General features: G+C 32.9%; 3 protein-coding genes across 6 annotated transcripts; all 3 read left to right on the forward strand.

Moving 5' to 3' along the window:
- The first annotated feature begins 1,097 nt into the window (after positions 1–1,097).
- On the forward strand, positions 1,098–8,684 carry LOC106768830 (probable polygalacturonase). Its single transcript, XM_014654181.2, has 5 exons — positions 1,098–1,818; positions 3,539–3,659; positions 6,260–6,508; positions 7,145–7,298; positions 7,929–8,684. Exons 1-5 carry the CDS (start codon positions 1,393–1,395, stop codon positions 8,452–8,454), a joined length of 1,476 nt encoding a protein of 491 aa, XP_014509667.1. The 5' UTR covers positions 1,098–1,392; the 3' UTR covers positions 8,455–8,684.
- A 3,063-nt stretch (positions 8,685–11,747) lies between these two features.
- Positions 11,748–13,727, forward strand: LOC106767080 (protein TIFY 10A). Its single transcript, XM_014651900.2, has 5 exons — positions 11,748–12,056; positions 12,555–12,708; positions 12,830–13,071; positions 13,175–13,232; positions 13,354–13,727. Exons 1-5 carry the CDS (start codon positions 11,888–11,890, stop codon positions 13,457–13,459), a joined length of 729 nt encoding a protein of 242 aa, XP_014507386.1. The 5' UTR covers positions 11,748–11,887; the 3' UTR covers positions 13,460–13,727.
- Positions 13,728–16,307: 2,580 nt separating this feature from the next.
- Positions 16,308–21,020, forward strand: LOC106769051 (oligouridylate-binding protein 1). Of its 4 annotated transcripts, XM_014654510.2 has the most exons (12): positions 16,308–16,552; positions 16,920–16,981; positions 17,271–17,373; positions 17,604–17,680; positions 17,757–17,818; positions 17,914–18,001; positions 18,154–18,229; positions 18,338–18,368; positions 19,036–19,155; positions 19,555–19,640; positions 19,911–20,084; positions 20,415–21,020. In XM_014654510.2, exons 1-12 carry the CDS (start codon positions 16,472–16,474, stop codon positions 20,688–20,690), a joined length of 1,236 nt encoding a protein of 411 aa, XP_014509996.1. In that variant the 5' UTR covers positions 16,308–16,471; the 3' UTR covers positions 20,691–21,020. The 4 variants fall into 4 exon arrangements, with proteins under 4 accessions (XP_014509996.1, XP_022639697.1, XP_022639696.1 ...); XM_022783975.1 differs by lacking the exon at positions 17,604–17,680 and having other exon boundaries at positions 16,472–16,552; XM_022783977.1 differs by lacking the exon at positions 16,920–16,981 and having other exon boundaries at positions 16,529–16,552.
- The last annotated feature ends 605 nt before the right edge of the window (positions 21,021–21,625 follow it).

Consider the following 21,625-nt stretch of genomic DNA (forward strand, 5'->3'; position numbering starts at 1 on the left):
ATTTATTGATGGAACCATCAACGTTGTATTCGATTTGAAAACATATTTGCACCCCTATGCAATGTTTGCTTTCGGGTGAAGAAATTAATATGTAGTTATTTTCCAAATTCTTAATCTCTTATTAATCTCTTAAGTCACAACATCTCTCCTTTTAAGATAGAAAACTACTTGATGATAGAATTGAGACACATTCACGTGATCATCAGCAATGAAGTATTCTGGAAAAACTTTGATTTTAAACAAAGTTTAATGTTGGAGACAGAATTCAACAAAACTATTAAAATTATTCAATTTTATAAATTGGGACTTTAAATAAAGTGTTTATTTAACTTTTTGTATTATATCTTGACCTATACACCTAATAAAAAAACATAATAAAAATAAATTAAAATGTCCTTATAAATCATTGATTATTTACACGTTTAGAGAACTAACCTTAATTTTAAAGTAACACTCAATAACACGCATTCATCAATCACTCATCAGGGTATAGTTCTATTGTTAACCTACCGCGACATTCATCTTACTTTCAAAGTAAAGTAATAATATTTTGAATAATGAATTTTGCATTCTACATGTCAAATGTGCAAGTTATTAATAATAAAAAAGTGTTACAAATATTACCCAGACACAATAAATATACTTATTATATAATTACCTTTGAAAGAAAATTTAAAATAAAAAATAAAAAAGTTAATAATCCACCACTCTTTAACTTTTTAGAGTTTAATAACTATGTACAGTTAGGTAATTTTTTTCTCTTTCTATATTTTACTGATCTAAATCAAAAATTTTCAAATGATTAAACAAAATTAATTTGATTTGAGTTAATGAAATAAGAAAAAGTTAATTATCCATCAATGTGTTACCTTTTAGAGTTAGACAACATTTGATGAACAACCACCGATGGGGACATTGTCGTAGGAGCTAAACAAATGAAAAAAAGATGTTTTTTGAATTTGATATGAAAAGAGAGAAGTGATTAGGAAAATGAACTTAGAGTGTTGATGAAAGTTGATTCGAGTGTATATAAAATTACATAAAAGCATAAAAAGTTTTTTTTTTAATTTTTTTTTTTACGGAGAGAGAAAAAAATAGAATGTGGGTGTGGAGGCAGTGAAATTGTAAAAAGAAGAAAAATAGGGAGGAGGCATGGAAGGAGGATCGATGTGGAAGGTGATGGTATCTTAGATTTTGAAGAGAGTGTTGTTTCTGTATCGTTGTCTTTGGACCCAGCTTCCAGTTCCACTCTGAGACCTTCCCTTTCAATTCACTCCAAATCAAATTCATTTTCATCATTCGATCAGACCCTCCTTTTTCCACCAAGCCAATCCATGAGTTTCCATTGACCCACGTCTCCGTCACCTGCCAAATCCAACCCCGCTTCGCAAAATGGTGGAGACCTCCACGCTAGGGCGCTTCCACCACCAAAGGCTCGACCTTCGCCGCTGGCTCCCCACCTTCCTCACCTCGCACAAAACCCTCTTCACCGTGCTCTGGATCGCCGCCTTCGCCTCCCTTTTCCTGTGGCAGAGGAACATTGTCGGCGGCTTCCTCGTCTTCGGCGCTCCTCCCGCCAGGCCCATGCCCAAGCTCCGCCCCACCGCCTTCAATTTGACGGATTTCGGAGGTGTCGGTGATGGCGTCACTATCAACACCGAGGCCTTCGAGAGGGCGGTTTCCGCGATTTCGAAGTTTGGGAAGAAAGGCGGTGCGCAGTTAAACGTGCCTCCCGGACGCTGGCTTACGGCGCCGTTTAATCTCACTAGCCATATGACTTTGTTTCTAGCTCAAGATGCTGTTATTCTCGGCATTGATGTCAGTTATCGTTCTCCCTTCTTTCCTTCTTTTTTTTAACTTACTGTTAATTTTGTACTGTTTGTGTTGTTATTCTTAATATGTAGGATATTGGGGGAAGTTGTTAAGGTGGTTTGCACATGTAACAGAAGAAACAGTAGTGAAGAGAGTAGATTGTGTGATCTTTAGTGTTGTGAAACTACGGAGAGAGATTGGGGTAACTTGTTAAGGGATCTAGTAGTAAACGATTTCTCTGGAAAAATGTCTTTAGCCTGATCGAACAGCGTTGTGTTGTCTATTTAGCTGACGTTACCTAATGTTATTAAATGATGTATTGTAAGAGTAGAACTGCTTTGTCATTTATAGATTTTTTCAAGGCTTGGTGGTTGTAGTTTGGCACTTTGGTTATTGTGACGGCAGTTGTTTGGCACAATTTTTCTATTTAAAATAACCTTGGATTTTATTCTAGCTTGAATATTACAATACCTCGAGTCCATCTTGCCAAATGATTGAGAGATAGAAGGTGATGCCATCCACAAGATCCAAGAAGGTTTGCATGAAATGGAGCAAATCTTGTGATATGTGATAGAAAAATACCACACAAGCTCTTCGATCACGGAACCATATGATCTGTGTTGTTGTACGGGACTGAGTGTAGAATAGTAAAGAGACAGCAAAGAAATGCAGTTACATGTGGCAAAGATGATATTACATTGATGGAGTTGTTACAAAAGGCAAGACAGGATTAAGAAGATGGTCATTAGAGAGAAAGCTTGTGTACCTCCCATTATAGAAAAAAAATGGTAGAATTTCGTCTTTAGATGGTTTAAGCCTATTTTAGAGAACACTTGAAGAAGCACCAGTGAGGAACATCTATCATGTAGAAGATAGTCCAATGGTTAGTGATAGTGGGAGACCAAGCAAAACTATTGGCCAAATCATTAAGAGAGATTTAGAGCTAAATTGTTTATCTTCTCACTTATACATGATAAAACTTTTGGTGTTTTACAAACTATGTTGCTGATCCCTACCTAGTGGGAAAAGGATATTCTGTTCCTGTATTGCTGTTTTGATATGTAAATTTCCATTGTGGTAGACATATACTTCAATTTAGTACAAGGGTAATGATCAAGCTTGGAACAAAATATGGTAGGATTACTGAAGAGGACCTCGAATTATAGGTGATCAAATTGATATAAAGAGTTGTACAACATGAATAATAACAGATAGGCTTCTGTTTAGGCCATATGATGTTGTTGTACAACATAACAAGTCGTAATTAAGATTTAAAGAGTAAAATGTTGCTTGATTTATCTTTTTGAAGATTTATTATACCTAGATCGTAACAAACTTTGATTTTGTCAAGAGTCAGTCTTCTGGTTTGCTGAATTTCTTCATACGAGCCAGATTTCTGTAAAATATGTATCGACAGTTGGAAACATTGATACCCATCATAAATTTACAGGTCTACGTTGTGCACTTAGCTTTGAGAGGGAGAATTTGGACAGTTGAACTTAATATCAATGATCTAGATATTATCACTGTTGAATTTAGCTTAGAGGAGTGCTATCGATTCTTTTTTTTCCAAATCATATCATTGAGCTCTTCAACTATAGTTACTTATATTTGTAGTTTTGTCTTTCTCCTTGATAAATCTATTTCTTACATTACAGATTCCTTCCACTCTCATATTTAAACATTTTACTTACACTATATTTGTCACTTATGTGATGGATGACAGGATGAAAAATATTGGCCACTGATGGCTCCATTGCCTTCATATGGGTATGGGAGAGAGCATCCTGGGCCACGATATGGCAGTTTGATTCATGGTCAAAATCTTAAAGATGTTGTGATAACAGGTTAGGATTTTTTATCGTGCCTACAATGTTTGAAGGACTAAAAAGTCATCATTGTTCTTGAGTTCTTTATTTAGTATCACTGAGATTGGAAAATATGAAAAATATCTAAGAGAGTTCAACGATCTCTTTGTGGATTCATATTTATACTGACACTTGAATCAGTAGAGAAACAAAATGATATGATGATTTACACATAGGTGTCAAATAGGTAACTACAGATGATTAACCTATTCTATCAAGTTAACTCTTTCAAATAAATTACACAATTCTAACATTCTTCCTCAAGTTACAGCATTCAAATCGTATGTATCAAGTTTGAAACATATAAATTGAATTCAGAGTGCCCTCAAGGACTTAATCTAAATATTTGTGAGTTGATAATTGGAATTGACAAATTTTGTCAGTCAACAACTTCTCCCAAACAAAATGACAATCAATCCTTACATGTGTGGTCGTCTCCTGAAATAGAAGATTGGAAGTGATGTGGATACCCAGTTGTCAGAGTGCATGCTCATTTGTTGTTTCTCACAACTTTAGCTCTTGAAGGAATTGTTTTATCCACAGAAGTTCATAAATGAGTGATGTGATTGCCTTGTATTCAACTTTGACACTAGATTTAACAACAACATTTCATTTCTTGCTTTTCCAAGAAATAATATTTTCTTCAATGAAAATACAATAGTTGTGAAATGCCGATCTATAAGAGTTCCTACACAATCGATATAACAACTGATTGGACTAACCACAGGTTTACAATTCATATCTATTTCTTTTAGAACATCTAAGGCATTTTTTTCCTGAGAAATAACAATACCTTCTTTTGATTGAGCTACTTTGATACCCACAAAATACTTAAGACAGTCAAGATCTTTGGTCTAAAAAATGATTGTATAAATGCTTGAAAAATGTTATTATTCCCTCTGATGACTATATCATTAACACATATAATTAAGTACACACATTTCTTAAGAGAGTTATGACAATAAAAGACTAAGTGAACTATTTCACCATATTTCAAGCCAAGTTTGTGCAATGTGGTTGAATTTGCCAAACCAAGCACGGAGAGATTGTTTAAGATTATAGAGAAATTGATGCGATTTACTAACTAACTCACACTCCCTTGAGCAACAGATTCAAGAGGTTGCTCCACATGTATTTCCTCTTCAAGATAACATAGGAAGAAATTCTTGATATCCATTAATGGAGGGACCGATGACAAATAACAACTATGGTAATGAAGAGTTGAACAATAGTAAATTTTGGTTATAGGAGAAAATGTATCACCGTTATCAAGATCAAGATTGTATGTGTGTGTGTACCCATTGGCAACCAATCTCACTTTAAGGCAGTCAATTTTACCATCTAGCCCAACTTTAATAGCATAAACTCACCTCTGTCCAATTGTCTTCTCATGTAGAAGAGAAAAACAAGTTCCCATGTGTGATTCTAGTCAAAGTGCTTCTTATACATTATTAGGAATAATGATAGAGAACACATTGAGGCAAAGGGGAAAAAAGGTGACAGATGATAACTTAGAAAGTTGTAAATAGGATGAGAATTTGGTAGAGCAACTACCTTTCCAAAGAGCTTTTGGTCAGGCAAGATCTTCATTATTGAGAGTTGTGGTATGGGTCAATGATGGTGAAGGAATTGGAAGAAGGGGACTTACATGGTAACGATAGAGCAATATCCTGTGTCCTGCATTGATAGATCAAAGGAGGTGATGAAGGCTTGGGTGAACTTGGAATAAGAGAGGGATTTTGAGAAGTGGTTTGATTTGGAGTGTCATGAGTAGGGGATGGCAATGATTGAACGGTGAATGCATCGCTTGATGAGATTAATGCAACCACTGAAAGACAACAGCCAGTAACGGTGGACTGTAGTGGACAACAATGAATGCATCAGACAATGACGAATAGAGCTGAATCATCCTCCTCTTATTCCAACTTGAGGCTTAAAAATATGAAAAGTGTCTAAGAGAGTTCAATGGTCTACATTAGTAGAGAAACAAAAATGATATGACGATCTACACACAGATGTCATATAGGTAATACAAAAGATGAATTAACGTATTCTAGCAAGTTAACTCTTTCCCATAAGTTAAGCAATTCTAACAATATCTAATGTCATTGTAAGCACATTCAAGTTTAAAGTCTCAATAAAATTAATATTGTTTAAACTTGCCCTTAAAATTTATTTGATTTTGATATATTTTTCAAAGGCTAAAGCATTTGGTGAACAGCAACCAGAATAGTTCCTTATTGACTCACATTTTTTTAAGTGTTCATATCAATCGGAATCAATTATATTTCTATATTTGAAGAGAGATGAATTGATTTAGCATTTACTAATACTTCCTTGATGTATTTTAGTTTGGTGATTGATAAACAGCCTGGCACCCTATACCTCATTTAAGGTAAAAGGCTTAGCATAAAAGTCTTTTGTGAGCAATACAGTAATTAGGAGGCAATAATTATCAGGATAAGCAAACCTAGAACTGCAATGTTTTCCTCTTTTATCTCATCCTCACTCTTACCTAATGTGTTGCTTAAGCATTATTTATAAATTTATTTGATTCCATCTATTGTCATAACTGACAGGGCATAACGGTACCATAAATGGCCAAGGACAAGCATGGTGGCAAAAATTTCGCCAGAAGCGTCTCAACCACACTAGGGGGCCACTTGTTCAGATCATGTGGTCTAGTGACATTGTGATCACTAACATTACTTTGCGTGACTCTCCTTTCTGGACACTTCATCCGTATGACTGCAAAAACATCACAATAAAAGGTGTAACTATACTGGCTCCGGTGTTTGAAGCTCCAAATACTGATGGCATAGATCCTGGCAAGTATCTTCTACCGAATACAAAACTTTATTTCATATCTTATTGTATGGTCTATAATTTGGTAATTAGTTCTATCCTATCAATAAGGAAATAGATCTCGACAATGGGGTTAGGATAGCTTCATCTTGATAGTTGGAAATAACAAAGAAACCAACTTGAAGAGACGTCATGTTTAGGAAGATGCATAGAAGGGGATTAGTATTATATATGGTGGAAAAAAGGGTGGAAGCTTAATCCTGGAAATATTTTTATTTTTATGTCTAACTGAACCATTCAAAGTATGAATATGTACTCGGATTGATTCAATGGGAAAATTATTATACTGGCAGGAATGAGTTAATTGATCTTTTTTCTTCTTTTTTGGGTAAGCTTGTGTGAGATGTCGGATTTTTGGGAATTGTGTTTCAAACATGTGGGTGATTAATTTTAGAACATAGTTTTGCATAACATGTGTGAGATGTTTGGTTGTGCACAAACATGATACACGCAATTTATCTGGCACTGGCTATACTTTATTTGGTTAGTGTTTCAATTATCAAACTGAGGAATCTAAATTTAATTGTAATGTTCATCTAATTTTATTGTTTGTGTGAAGAATTTTAATAAGCCCGCCCCACTTTCTATGGTATGAACAGACTCTTGTGAGGACATGTTGATAGAGGACTGTTACATAAGTGTGGGAGATGATGCAATTGCAATAAAAAGTGGCTGGGATCAGTATGGAATTTCATATGGAAGGCCTTCCATGAATATAATGATCCGAAACCTTGTTCTTCGCTCTATGGTCAGGTAAAACCCTAACAAGGCCAATTCGTAATTTTCTGCTAACCTTTCAGCCTCTTTTTATTTGGGAAAATAATCACCTGCTTCAGGAAGCTTCCCGAGAGAGCTTTTCCAAGCGTATGAAAATAAACTGCTCTTATGTGCCTGCATAAATTTAAGAACCTAAGTGCAAATGAGTTCCATGAAACTTGTTTTTTCTCATCTCTGCATACTGTTTTAATATAAGTACCCTAGGATCTCGGGTTTCATGTCTTATCTGGCTTTATCAACCGCCTGAACTTATAGCAGTACAGTGTATGCCAAGCTATGCAATTCTACTAATTATCAACCAACCAGCATTTACATGTTTGCCATTGTGGCATACCTGATTTAGTTTTAAGATTTGTTTATTCTTCCACCAGCATGAAACCGTGTGTAATTTGTGATTGGTTTGGAATCACCTCACTCACAGGATCTCTATAATATGTTGTTCATAAGCTCAACGGCTGTCTAACTGATGACAACTTTTCCCATTGTGCATAAATCAATCTCAATTAACGTTGAGGAGAGAACTGGTTGCTAGTCTGTGTCTGTCTGTCTATAATAACATGTATTGAGTTCTTCATATCTTCATAATTTTGTTATGAAATGAAACAGTGCTGGCATCTCAATAGGCAGTGAGATGTCTGGTGGAGTATCCAATATCACGGTGGAGAATGTTGTTGTGTGGGATTCTAGACGTGGTGTGAGGATCAAGACCGCCCCTGGACGAGGAGGATACGTGCGCCAAATAACTTATCGGAATCTGACATTTGAGAATGTCCGTGTTGGAATTGTGATGAAGACAGATTACAATGAACACCCAGATGATGGGTATGAACCCACGGCACTCCCAATTCTGACAGACATAAGCTTTACCACTATCCATGGCCATGGGGTTCGCGTGCCAGTACGTATACACGGCAGTGAAGAAATTCCTGTGAAAAATGTGAGTTTTCAAGACATGTCAGTTGGTCTAACCTACAAGAAGAAACATATCTTTCAGTGTGCCTTTGTTGAAGGCCGTGTAATAGGGACCATCTTTCCTGCTCCCTGTGAGAACCTTGATCGGTACAATGAGCATGGACATCTGTTTAAGCGTTCTTCGTCTCAGAATGTCACAGATATAGATTATGATTTTTGAGGTCTCATCTTCATTAAATCTCGGCCTTGTTCCTTCTACGTAGGCCTCAATTTATGTCTGTATTACATGATCTTTTAGGAGGTTGGAGAAGTCAAGTCCCACTTTTTTTCATTTCTGAAGTGGAGTTGTAAATACAGAAAATTTTCATATGCTTACCTAAGTTTACTAGATTACACGATTGCGTAGTTCATGTGCTTTGCCAGTTTATTGCAAGCTAGATAATTATTTTACACTTATTTCTCATTGTGCTCTCATTTTCTCTGCCGAGGAAGATTACTGCAGTGCTGTTTCAAGTTTCAATCATGTCACCTTACTCGATAATTTTATATAGAATGTATCTTTGTCAATTTAACATACATAAACGTATATTACGGTATATATATATATATATATATATATATATATATATATATATATATATATATATATATATATATATATTAACGGTGACTTTAAAAGTGAAATCATTGCTTCCTGCGCTCCCACATTAACGAGAAAATACTCAAAAGCTCTCAACACTTTCACGTCACTGTCTTTATCACTGTTTCCATTATCAACTGCAGATAAAGAAAATAGGAGGACAAACACGGGAAAGCAAGGGGAAGAGAGAAAATTAAAAAAAAAAAAAAAAAAAAACTGAAATATATTTTGTGTTCTAGAAAACTTTTTCTGAACCGCATTTTATGTAAAGATGTTTAAAAAAGAAAAATATTATATATATTTTGAAAAGTTTGTTTCCAAAATTTTATTTTGAAAATTTTGTTTCAAAATATATTTCATACATTCTGAAAATTCCACTAAATAAATGTTGTTCTGGACAATTTTTAAAATATATAATTTGAATATCATTTTAAAAGTTGGGAAGTGCGCAAAGCAATTGTGGGGCTGCAATAAGTAAAAACCGGAGTTAAAATATCCTCTAATATCGTTGTCAGTAATAGTTGGAAGATGTTTTGAGGTAGGATAGGCCAACTACCCTATGAAAATATCGACAAAGGGTTGTACAGTGCCCTAAAACAATGACAAACATGATAGCATGTTGATAATCAGTGTGTAAATTGAACTATACTTCTGTAACTGATTCTTATAATAAGGTGTCATTAAACTTTAATCATTTTGAAGAGAATGTTTACCCGTCTTCCATTTTCACTTGTTTTGACTACTCTTTAGAAATAAATAGTAGAGAAATTAATGTTATAAGGTGTCCCTATATGTGATATAAGTAATATAAGTAGAAGAAACAATGGGCTATGCAAATGAATCTAGTTCCAATAATTGTTTTTTAAGGTGGCATGAATAGATTATAGGAAATGGGTGATGGTGATGAACACGAATATCACGTGGATGTGTACAAGTAAAAACAATGAATGTGTGGTCGAGAAGTAGGTGTCAAATAGATAAAGGAACAACAACCTAAGCACTCCCTTAACAATCACTCTTCACACGTGACACTTCTTCCATACCTATAATAGGTAGGTTCATGAATTCCAACTTTATATTTTAAACTTGTTTTTTTATCAGTAAATACAAAGATTTTATGTTTTTTAATGTTGTCAAAAGAGAAATCAAGATATTTTCTTTACCAAGGTTGATTATTAACTTTTTCAGTATGATATCTTTTAAAAATTATACATTTTTCTTATCAAATTAGTTTGATTGAAATTGAAATAATAAATTGATCTAAATTTAATATTTTTTACATTTTTATGTTCCTTAAAATTTAATTAATCTAATGCTGAAACTAACATAAGTTTATTCTTAAAAACGGACAATTATAATTTAAAATCTGAAAATAACATCAATTTAAATTATGTCTTCCTATTACCAACTAATGTAAACGGCTCAACGTTACATTTTTATTTTAATTTTAATTATTAATTAATTATCAGTACTTTAATGTTTAAATTCTTACGTTTATTATTTAATATATGGTAACAAAAGTAACCTTAGCTACGGACAATTTTTTACTTATATATACATCCAAGTATATACGAATTAAAATTTTGATATTTAAAAAAAAAATCTAAATCAATTTAACTTTATCTGTTAGAACTAAGATACATTTATTTTTAAAAACATAAACTATGATTTAAAGTTTAAAATTTGAAATCAATCTCAAATTAAAATTTCGCTTGTTCATTATGTTATAGTTATAAATGCTAAATATTATTTTTCAAGTATAAAATTTATCTGATTCAGTTATTGATTAATTGCTAAATTTTATTGTATTTCAGTTTCTTATGTTCACCAATGTATTTATTTACTTAATTTATATTATTTTAAAAAATGTTTACGCTATACTATATTCCTTACTTATATTAAGGTATTAAGATACAAAGTTTTTTTTTTTTTTCAAATAAATAATTTAAATCTTCTAGATAGCACTACTTCTATTTTAGTATTTCTTTTTCTTTTTTTTTTTCTAATGAAATCGCATTTGCATATACAATTTTAGTTTATTAATTATGTTTTAATTAAATTGTGCCCGATATTAGTTTATTATCATTTTTTTTAATCAAGTCGTCTTTTAGATGTACAACTTAAATTTTGTTTCTTGAATTAGCAAAAATTCTCCATCTTATTCAAACTGTATACGTCAAAAACTTGTTTTTGTAGAGAGTGTCACCAATCATAAAAATTGACACCACGAATGCATAAATCCCTCCAACACGATTTCGTTAAAAGGTAATTAATTAAAATTGTATAGGTAAATACAACAAAACATTAAAAAATAATAATAATAATTTAAATTCATACCGACAAACATTACTTCATGAAAAGAAAACTATCCAAACAAAATAAAATTTTCACAGTAATTTCGAAGTATTTAAGTTATATTATATAATATAAATAATAAATATAGGTATATAACAATTGATGACACGGTTTGTTCATATGATCCTTGCCGCTTGTGTGAGCTGTTTCACAATGTCAGAAAACAATAAAGTAAGGTATCGACATTAATGACACTGACCCACGCAACGCAGTCTTCAAACAAAGCCCGGGCCCAGCCCAACCCAACCACGTACTTTACATACCAACACGTGGTTCAGACCACTCTTAAATAAATAAAACAAACGCAACTAAGGAGGAATATAACAATAAAGCAACGTCAAAGTCCACTCCTACATAGTGCAACGCAAGGTTGTATTGTAGGTCATAGGAGGCAACCAAGTAAAGAACCAAAAATTTAAAATTAAAAATTAAAAAAAAAAACACCCATTTATTCCTCGTGCTTCAATTTCTCCTTTTCCCTCCTCCTTCAATTAAAAATTCTTATCACTATATATAAAACAGCAAACCCTTCCGCACCAACATTAACAACTTACACCGCATCAGTTCGTGTAGTTTTTCCCTTCATCTTCTGCCGCTGTCCGACCCACCAATTCTGACTCTTCCTATTTCGGCTTTATTTTCTCTGCTGCCGCCTCAAATGTCCACCTCCTCGGAGTATTCAGGATTTTCCGGTAACCGCCCGGCCAAGATGACGCCGGAGAAGTCCACGTTCTCTCAGACTTGCAGTCTATTGAGTCAATACCTCAAGGAAAAGGGTACCTTCGGAGACCTTACTCTTGGGATTACACGCACCGTCGAAGCAAACGGTATGCATTTCATTTTATTTCCCGATTAACCCTAATTTGTTCAATATTTTTAATTGTTAATTGTTAATTATTAATTCCGTTTTTGGTGAAACCGTGGGTTAGGATTTTATTTATTTAATTTTAAAAATTTTTGGAGTTAAATCTTTGCTGGGTTTGCTACCGTATTTAATTGCTCAACATGTATTAGATACTTGTAAAAAACGGAACTGATATAACTCATGGATTTCAAATTTCCCTTCTTTTCCGGAGAGGAAAAAAGTATCCCGAGAGGGAAGATGAGAAAAAAAAAAAAAACGTGAAACAATTGTGTTTTGCTGTTGGATAAATATTCTAACTGTGCGGATTTTTCTCCTTGAAATGTTACGGATATTTTTCGGATAAAATTGAAAGAGAAAAGAATGAATAAATGGTGTGGAAATGGCTATATATAACAGAACTGTAGCATGTGTGTTCCGTGCTTGTTTTATACACGAATTGTTGATCCTCCGTGTTTCACAGGTTCTTCTTCTGAAGCATCGTGTCAACCTCCAACGACCATGGAGTTGTTTCCCACCATCTTGACCCAAAGGAACCTTTCTGTTGTGGATTTCTTCTCTTCGGAGCCTGCTTATCCTTACCAATCAGAGCTTCCAACTTTTGTGAATATGTCAAGGTGTGTTGTTGTGTTTGTTTAATTAATTCTCATGTCAAGTCCCTTTTTGTGTGCAACAAAGCAATGAATCATCATGACTGCATACTTAATAAGTGTTCCTGTTTTTTGTAATGATCTACAGTGGTTTCAAGTCTGTGGAAAAGGAGCCTAAATCTGCTCCGTTGACAATCTTTTATGCTGGACAAGTGATTGTGTTTGATGATTTTCCCCCTGAAAAAATGGAGGAGATAATGGCACTGGCAAGCAAGGGAATGTCCCAAAGCCCAAACTACCAGGCATATGCTCACTCTAGAAACCAGCAAGGAAATCATACTTCCTTTGTTGCTAATGTCCCTCAACCATCTCCCATACCAACCGTTCGAGGTATTTTCTCTTTTTCTTTTGATCTCTACTATTGTGAGATGGTCAAAGTTAATCAGTTGCATATAAACTTTTTGTTCTGATCATAATTTTTATCTCTATATAGATCTTCCAATTGCGAGGAAAGTTTCACTTCATCGGTTCTTCGAGAAGAGAAAACACAGGTAATAAATTGATCCAGTTCCTTGTGAATATTGAATTTCCTCTTTTCATACTGCATTTGATAATGTAAAAGTTGTTTTGGCCTGATCCATTAATCGTGTTCTTTTTTACTGTGATTTGCAGAATTTCTGCCAATGCGCCATATCAAATAAACAATCTCAACCATGTTTCAAATAAGCATGCCGCAGAATCCATTCCATGGCTTGGATTTGGTGTTCCATCAAAATAAATCTGAGGGAAATTGCAGTTTTAAGTAGTTTTAACCATTTTTTTCTTCTTTGTTTGATTTGCTAGCTCTTTGTGGTGTTAGTTTCACACTGCTTTGACCGTGGCAAATCTAAACATTAGTAACAATAGTAAAGTAAGTATTAGATGAAGGTCTTGATGTATAATTCTAAATTATTTGCCCTGTGTAGTGTTTCAAATTGTCATTTCATTATTTCATCGTACTTGATTTTTAAGTAATATTTTGGTAAATCTTCTAGTTGTAACAATCTCTTAGCCCGTATTGCAGGATGGAAATTTACAGCCATAAATAAATATTGATGAGAAATAAAATAGGGTGGTGTAAAATAAAATTATTTATTTTATCATAAAAAAAAAACAGTAGAGATCAACACGTCTAAAAAGTAAGCAGAAATTAAATTAGTTATTTATTTCTTTGTGCATTCTTTTATACAGCTGAGATGTTGGAATCCCACATCCAAAACTTTGAGTATTTCTTACCTACTTAATTTCAGTTAGAATTGGATAATATACTCCATATTCCTTGTAACTTCCTAATTTGTGCTTTCTTGAAATATTATCATCGATTAAACCTTTATTCACCGTAATCTATACATTTTTTTTATAAGTGCAATAATTATATAGATATACTTTTTTCATTATTATAGTTAAAATTTAAATTTATAAAAATAAATTATTTTAAACATGGTTGTTATATATATATATATATATATATATATATATATATATATATATATATATATATGCCTAGATAATTTTATCTTTAACATACCTTAAATATGTACTAATTTATTCTAACACTATATAAAAGAATCTAAAAGGTATCGGACAACAAATGACGCCTATAATCTTCCTTTTTTTCATGCAACTCTTTATTTTCTGGTTGTAATTATGTTTTAGGTGATGACTGGGGCAACCAGTTTTTTTATCACTACACAACACCCTTTTCCTCTTCATTTCATCCATAAAAAAATACAAATGAATGTTTATTTCACCTATTTCTTAATTAATTTTAAATTAAAAAATTGCAAGTAGGTTCGCATATTTATTTTTATTTCAATCAACTCCAACTTTTTAAAAACTTATCCAACCATGTCATTTAGACTAACAACCCAACTTAATTATATTTTTAAATTTTTTAAAAACATACACACTAAAAAAAAAAGGTAGAAACCAAAAAATCGATCAAATAGAAATGAATAAGTGGATAGCTCGTTTTGAAGATCACATTTGCTGTCTCGGATCTTTAAACATACAATTATAGAAAACAGAAATTTAGAAAAATGATATATACTTTTAAAATAATAAACTGATTTATAGAAATTTTATTTATACTTAAAAATTTTAATATTAAAATAATAAAAACTCGTTACTTAAAACATATTATCATATCTGATTATAATTATAAACAAATTTCCGTCATATCTGATTTGAAAAAAAACAAATAAACCTAAAAGAATTATTGAAAACGCGTATGCCAAACTGTTTTCTATACTACGTAATAAAAAGAACTCCGTAAACTTTATTTAATTAGAAAAGGAATGAAAGTAAAAGGCATGTTTACACTTAACACCGTTTTAATATTAAATATATAGCTAACCGTGTAGCGCTTAACTTGCATAATCTCTGTTTAGATGGAGATTAAAGGAGTGAACACGTCTCTCATAAAAAATAATAATTAGCACACATCTAACGACCCAACGAAAAACACTCTTCTTTTTTTGACTTTAATTCATTATAAAAACCTATTGCTATAGTGTTAGTTGCTACGTTAGATTGTTTATCAATCTAATGTTTTTTTTTTAAAAAAAAAATCATAAAAGGGAAACGTGGGAGTTGTAAACAACGTATTTATTTAGATTATAAGTTGAAATTAGTTACTTAGACCATATAACTTAAGGTTGTTAGTCCATCATTTCTAAAATATTGCAAACATTACAACTTTATTAACTATATTTTATACATTCTGTTTATAAAACGAATAAACCAAATCAACTATTTTTTTTTGTAACACTTTATTTTAATAATTGATATTAACTTATGCAGATACGTTTATATAATTTTTTTTAATATTACAAGCTGTTTTCAATTTTCTCTTATGTATTAAAAGTTCCAAGTAGTTTTTCTTTTTTGGTACATTTAAAAGTTTAGGGTAGGTTTATTGGTGAAACCTACTTTCAATATGGTATAGCAGTGTTAACAGAGTCTTTGTTCAAGGTTTCCTCCGCTGTCATTATATTTCTACGTATCGTTGGTTGATTTTAATAATACGTGTTAAGTTACATAAAAATTAAAAACATATATTATTACCATGAATTTTTTTATATGAAATCAATGAATCAATATAGAATATGTGATTCGATAGTTATATAAAAATATTTACTCTAATTTTTGAAGTTACAATAAAATACTGTTTTTCTAAGGATGTTGGCCCGTGGTAAAGTAATTATGAAACAGACAATTTTAAAGTCATTGGTATTTCGTACTTACATTTATAGATGACATGATTTAAAATGTATTGTTTCTCATTTCAAAACATACAATTTAAATTGTTTGTTTTGGATAAGAATTATGTGAATACGATATTAGATGAATGGTGGGTGCAGGAAGAAAAGGTGTTTAATAGGGCTTTCTGAGGGAGAGAAGCCCATAAGCTAATTTGGGAAACAAAATGTATGGTGGTCCTCTGAATAGCTTATCCTTGGTGTGTCCTAATTAATGTTTTTTAATTAATAATTTAGAAAGAGGATTTAAACTTAAGTTATAAAGGGGAAGTGTGTGTGAGACTAGGTCCCTCCAAATCCAGTATTCCATCCTTCTTCGTTTTTCGCTGGTCTCTCTTCTTTCCTTTCCCCTCTCTTTCGAGGGTTTTTCTTTTTCTTTTCTTTTTTCCCTTTTATTTTCTTTTTTCTCTTTCTCTTCTTTCTCACTTTTCCTTCCATTTTCCTTCAATCCCATTTCTTCTTCCTCTGCAACCCTAACCCTAGAATTTGAGATGCAGCAACAGAGGTTAAGACAGCATGCCATGATGCAACCCTCTCTCTACCACCACCCCGCTCTCCTTACTCCTCCTCAGGTTCCACTTTTCCTTCTCTTCCTTTAATTTTCACATTTTCCCATGCTACTTATTCTTAACATTTTTCAGCTTAATTCTCCTCACTATTTATCTTCTTATATCCTTCATTACTGCTTGCTCTTCAATTTCCTGCTAATCATAATCTTCCAATATTTTTGCTAGATATATGCATGTAATTTTTTTGGTGCAAACTTTTTTTTTGTCGATTTGGTGTTTGTTTACTAGTTGAGACATTAGGTATTTCTTTGGTTTGTAAATGCTTTTTTTTGTTTGCTTAGATTAGTTGAGAGGTGAGTGTATAATTTTGCTTTTAGGAACTCCTTTTTTCTTTTTTTTTTCTTTGTCTTTTTACAATTTTATTTTGCAGATAGAGCCTATCTTGAGTGGAAATCTGCCACCTGGCTTTGATTCGAGTACATGCCGCAGTGTGTGAGTGTTAATAGACATTTTATTTTATTTTTAAATTAATATCTTCAATTGTTTGTTTATTTTGGTTTAGTCATTTTTTCCACTTTAGGTGCCTTATGTAACTTGTTGACTTCATTGCCTCCAAGAGATTATGCCTAGCTTGATTTTTTATTTTTTTTTAATTTCATCTGTTGGTCTCTGTTTTCTGTAGTTAGTGAATCCAATTTGCTGTGTCCTCGGAGCTTAATGACTTAAGCTTTTGGTTTGTATGTTTCATTTATAACATCTAACCACTTTTGAGGATATGCAGTTATGTCGGCAACATCCATCCCCAGGTTACAGAACCACTTCTTCAAGAGCTTTTTTCGGCTGCAGGTGCCCTTGAAGGATGCAAGCTTATCAGGAAAGAGAAGGTCAGCTTTGTTCTATAATGTTATCTTTAAATAGAGGATAAAGTGAAGGATTGATAATGTATGATAGAGTTCATGATTCCCGTTAGCTTCTTGTAGTGCATGACGAGTAGTATATTCACCAAAAGGTATATGGCTAGATGATAGGCATATGTTTTTGTACGTTATCTGCTTTTCTTGTCTCATTTCAATTTTCAGTGATGATGATCTCTGCATTATTTTGTCATCTACAGTCATCTTATGGTTTTGTGGACTACTTCGATCGCAGTTCTGCTGCATTTGCTATTGTAACTCTCAATGGGAGAAATATGTATGTGGGATCTGATTTTGAGTTATGGTGCAAATGTTATTAATTTTGTAATTTAACACAAACCCTTGGCCTGCAGTTTTGGGCAGCCTATTAAGGTTAACTGGGCTTATGCTAGCAGCCAGAGAGAGGATACCTCAGGTTATGTTCTCGCTGATCATGTACTCTGAGGTGATTTTATTGTGCTTTGTTTTGTGGAAAAGAAAATTGATTTTTTTCTCTTCATTTGGATTCAGGTCACTTCAATATTTTTGTTGGTGATCTTAGTCCTGAGGTCACAGATGCGACGTTGTATGCTTGCTTCTCTGTATATCCTAGTTGTTCGTAAGTTTTTTTGTACCCTTCTATTTTCCTTCCCATTGCTTGACTGTTTTGTGGTTTACTAGGGGTATTTTTTGAGAAGTGCATATACGTGAATGTATATGTAAATTCATATTTGTAGTATGATGATGATAATTTTGGTATTTTTATTACAGTGATGCAAGGGTAATGTGGGATCAAAAGACAGGCCGTTCCAGGGGATTTGGATTTGTTTCTTTTCGGAATCAGCAGGCATGAAATCATCACCTTATTTCTACGTTTCTTCTCTTTCAGTCTTGGGTGTTTTTGGGTTTTTGTTCTAATGTTAGGATGTTTTGGTTCTGTGATTCAATTTATCAGGATGCTCAAAGTGCTATAAATGATTTGACTGGTAAGATCATTTCGTTATGCAAATGCTAGTTTTTCCTTTTTTACCTTTCTTCACCTGATGTATGGATGAATGTTGCAAAGTGTTGTGTATGGCAATCTAATCTTTGTTACTATATCATGTTTTTTCTATTTCGTATAATCTAAAAATTGTTTAAAGCTTGCAGTTCCTTTCTTTTTTATATATACAATTATATACTAATCTAGTATGCGCATGATTCCTATGATGTAATAAAAACATTATATGTGGTGATCTCATAACGGGATGTGGTAATGGGGTGTTATGATTTCTACAGATCAAATAACCATTTTTGGTATAAAATCCTTGAACATAAATTTCCTTGGGCTATTTGACACATTATATTACTGTTTCATCAATTTGTGTTCACTAATCATTGTTGTTTAATAATTTTGTTCTTGCACCCCACCACAATGCCTACATAAAGCACTTTTTGGCCCCACTGTTATTGAAATTTCTGCAATGGCGGTGCCATAGGCTGCAGTGATGTGTTTGTATTGCAAGATTTTGGTCTTCTGCCATTGATAACCTTGTTAATACCTTGTTAATTGCATTAGACGCGTCAATTGTATTTAAGGTTTTTTGTTGTTAATTGTATATGATTTGGTGCTTCAATAGTTTCTTTAGTTCTAATTCCCCATCCACTCTTCAGGAAAATGGCTTGGAAGCAGACAGATTCGTTGTAATTGGGCAACAAAAGGGGCCAGTGCAAGCGATGAAAAGCAGAGTTCGGATTCCAAAAGTGTTGTGGAGTTGACTAATGGAACATCAGGTTAGTATATAAGTTTACCGAAATACCCTTCCTTTTAGAGTGACTCCTCATTTACCCTTTACCTTTTGTGGTTTGCTGTTCTTTTGGAGTCAATCGAATTCCAATGTTTTTATCATGTACGTATGAAATCTATAATATTTTCTGTTGGAAACGGTTACCAATTCATTGGTTGATGTTATTTGAATTGAAAGTAAATTTTAAACTCATGAGTTTATTTCAAATATTATATTTTTTCAAGCAGTAATATACGTGCATCATGATTGACCTTTTTATAAATATATGTATCTTTTGCAGTTATATTGATACTTTTCCTTCAATTGATCATAATGGTGTGATTGTAGATTGTTTCGGGAATGATCTTCACTTATGGTTGCGTTTTTATTTATTTATTTTTTGTAGAAGAAGGCCAGGAAATAACCAATGATGACGCCCCGGAGAAGAATCCTCAATATACCACGGTTTATGTTGGCAATCTTGCTCCGGAGGCAAGGATTATATTTTTGGGACTTTTTACCTTTTTGTATTGGCAATTTTTTAGCTTTGTGCATACATAGATGGAGAATGTTTCGGTACTGCATTAATATATATCTATATATATGTGTGTGTGTATATATTTATATATGTGTGTGTGTATGTATATATATATATATGTGTGTGTGTGTGTGTATGTATATGTATTTATAATTTAGTCGTGTAAATTCTGTTTGTTGTAAAATGGCTGTGGTAGCTCTCAATTTTAGGATGTGAAATTGCAGGTCACTTCTGTTGATCTCCATCACCATTTTCATTCTCTTGGTGCCGGAACTATCGAAGATGTTAGGGTGCAACGAGACAAAGGTTTTGGGTTTGTGAGGTACAGTACCCATGCTGAAGCAGCTCTTGCTATACAGATGGGTAATGCTCGAATTCTCTTTGGCAAACCTGTAAAGGTATGTTGCTAATTAGCAGGATATTTGTATGTTGAATTCTAGTATGTTAGCTGTGTATTATTAATGGCTTTTCGTACGGCAAATATTCTTCGATGGGGGTTCCAATGGAAAAAAGTAGTGTCTGCATAATTGAACTCGTATTTGATGTCATCTGTGATTCTTTTTTTTTTTTTTTAATTATCTAAAAGGCCTACAACTTATTTATATTTCTCAGAAGTCAGAACAGAATCCCTTGTTCCCTAAGATTCTCAACCATATATAATTTGATCTTCGAACTCATATGAGAAGGCTCTGGAAATGTATCTACTCATGTCAATTGATATTTTACAGTGTTCATGGGGTAGCAAACCTACTCCTCCAGGAACTGCCTCTACTCCTCTTCCGCCTCCTACTTCTGCAAATGTGCCTGGTTTTTCTCTTGCTAGTCTTGCAGCATATGAACGCCAAATGGCTTTGAGTAAAATGGGTGGTGCACACGCCCTTCTGCATCAGCAAGGACAGCATGCCCTAAAACAGGTAGCCATGGGAATGGGTGCTCCAGGGGCTGGTTATGATGCAAGGTTTCAGAATGTTGCTACCACCCAGCACCTAATGTACTATCAGTAAAATGTGTTGTGTAATCCTGCGATAAAAAGGAGGATTAAATCCATAAGAACATTTCTGCAATACCCGTTTATATCTTCCTCTTCCTTGTCTGCTTTTCTATCTTTAGCCTCCAAAATTTTCTTATGTTCTTATGTTCTTATTTATGGTCGGTACAATTGTAATGCTGCCGCTGCGTGCATGAATGGTGTGTCTTGTATTTTCTAGTGACGATCATTCGATGGTTGTATTGTTCGTTAACCTATGTGGTTTGGGATATTAAACTTTGCTTAGTTATGTATTTCTGTCTTTTTAGTATCAAACTTGTCATAATATACATCTCCTCTTTCTGAAGTACCACAGAATTTAAGACTTGCTAATTGTTTATTTAACTTTATCAATACGCAAATAATTTTAATTTTTTACAATTTTAGTTGTGCAATTTTTTTCTTGAAAGTTAGGATCAGATTGTGTATCTTTCATATTTCGGAGAGAGGAAATGAGGCCCTTAGCATTTGTTCACAAGTATGAAAAATTAACAATCTGGGCACGAAAGATCAATGCTTTAAAATAAAGTATATATGTATACTTGGCATTTAGGTTACTATGTACATTGATTTTTATCAAACTTGCATATAAAGTTATTAGAATTTCCAGTGCAATGTTTTTCTAGTTTGTACGTCAACCAAGCAAAAGAAAATAACTTGTTATATTCATTTTACAGATCAGATCGTGTTTATTTTAGTGTAATCGGTTAGAATCGAATTCAATAGTTTTAAAGTCCGATGTATTCGATTAAATCTCACTATAAGTATTTTTAAAAAGAATACTGATTATTCTTAAAACAATGTTCTCATTACATAAATAATGTTCTATAAGTATTTTAAATAAATATTTTTCATGTGTTATTATAAATGAATATTAATATTATAATGAAACTTCCATGACTTCCTTTGATA

Source organism: Vigna radiata, chromosome 7 (genome assembly GCF_000741045.1).
Source record: "Vigna radiata var. radiata cultivar VC1973A chromosome 7, Vradiata_ver6, whole genome shotgun sequence".
Classification (NCBI taxonomy): Eukaryota; Viridiplantae; Streptophyta; class Magnoliopsida; order Fabales; family Fabaceae; genus Vigna; species Vigna radiata.

What these genes read in the sequence shown, in the direction of transcription:
- LOC106768830 (XM_014654181.2), top strand. Translation starts at nt 1,393, where the DNA reads ATGGTGGAGACCTCCACGCTAGGGCGCTTCCACCACCAAAGGCTCGAC. An exon ending in TAAAGATGTTGTGATAACAG is followed by an intron (nt 3,660 to 6,259) that starts GTTAGGATTTTT and finishes CATAACTGACAG; the next exon opens with GGCATAACGGTACCATAAAT. An exon ending in GTTCTTCGCTCTATGGTCAG is followed by an intron (nt 7,299 to 7,928) that starts GTAAAACCCTAA and finishes GAAATGAAACAG; the next exon opens with TGCTGGCATCTCAATAGGCA.
- LOC106767080 (XM_014651900.2), top strand. Translation starts at nt 11,888, where the DNA reads ATGTCCACCTCCTCGGAGTATTCAGGATTTTCCGGTAACCGCCCGGCC. An exon ending in ACGCACCGTCGAAGCAAACG is followed by an intron (nt 12,057 to 12,554) that starts GTATGCATTTCA and finishes CGTGTTTCACAG; the next exon opens with GTTCTTCTTCTGAAGCATCG. An exon ending in TCCCATACCAACCGTTCGAG is followed by an intron (nt 13,072 to 13,174) that starts GTATTTTCTCTT and finishes ATCTCTATATAG; the next exon opens with ATCTTCCAATTGCGAGGAAA.
- LOC106769051 (XM_014654510.2), top strand. Translation starts at nt 16,472, where the DNA reads ATGCAGCAACAGAGGTTAAGACAGCATGCCATGATGCAACCCTCTCTC. An exon ending in AGCTTATCAGGAAAGAGAAG is followed by an intron (nt 17,374 to 17,603) that starts GTCAGCTTTGTT and finishes TGTCATCTACAG; the next exon opens with TCATCTTATGGTTTTGTGGA. An exon ending in ACTCTCAATGGGAGAAATAT is followed by an intron (nt 17,681 to 17,756) that starts GTATGTGGGATC and finishes CTTGGCCTGCAG; the next exon opens with TTTTGGGCAGCCTATTAAGG.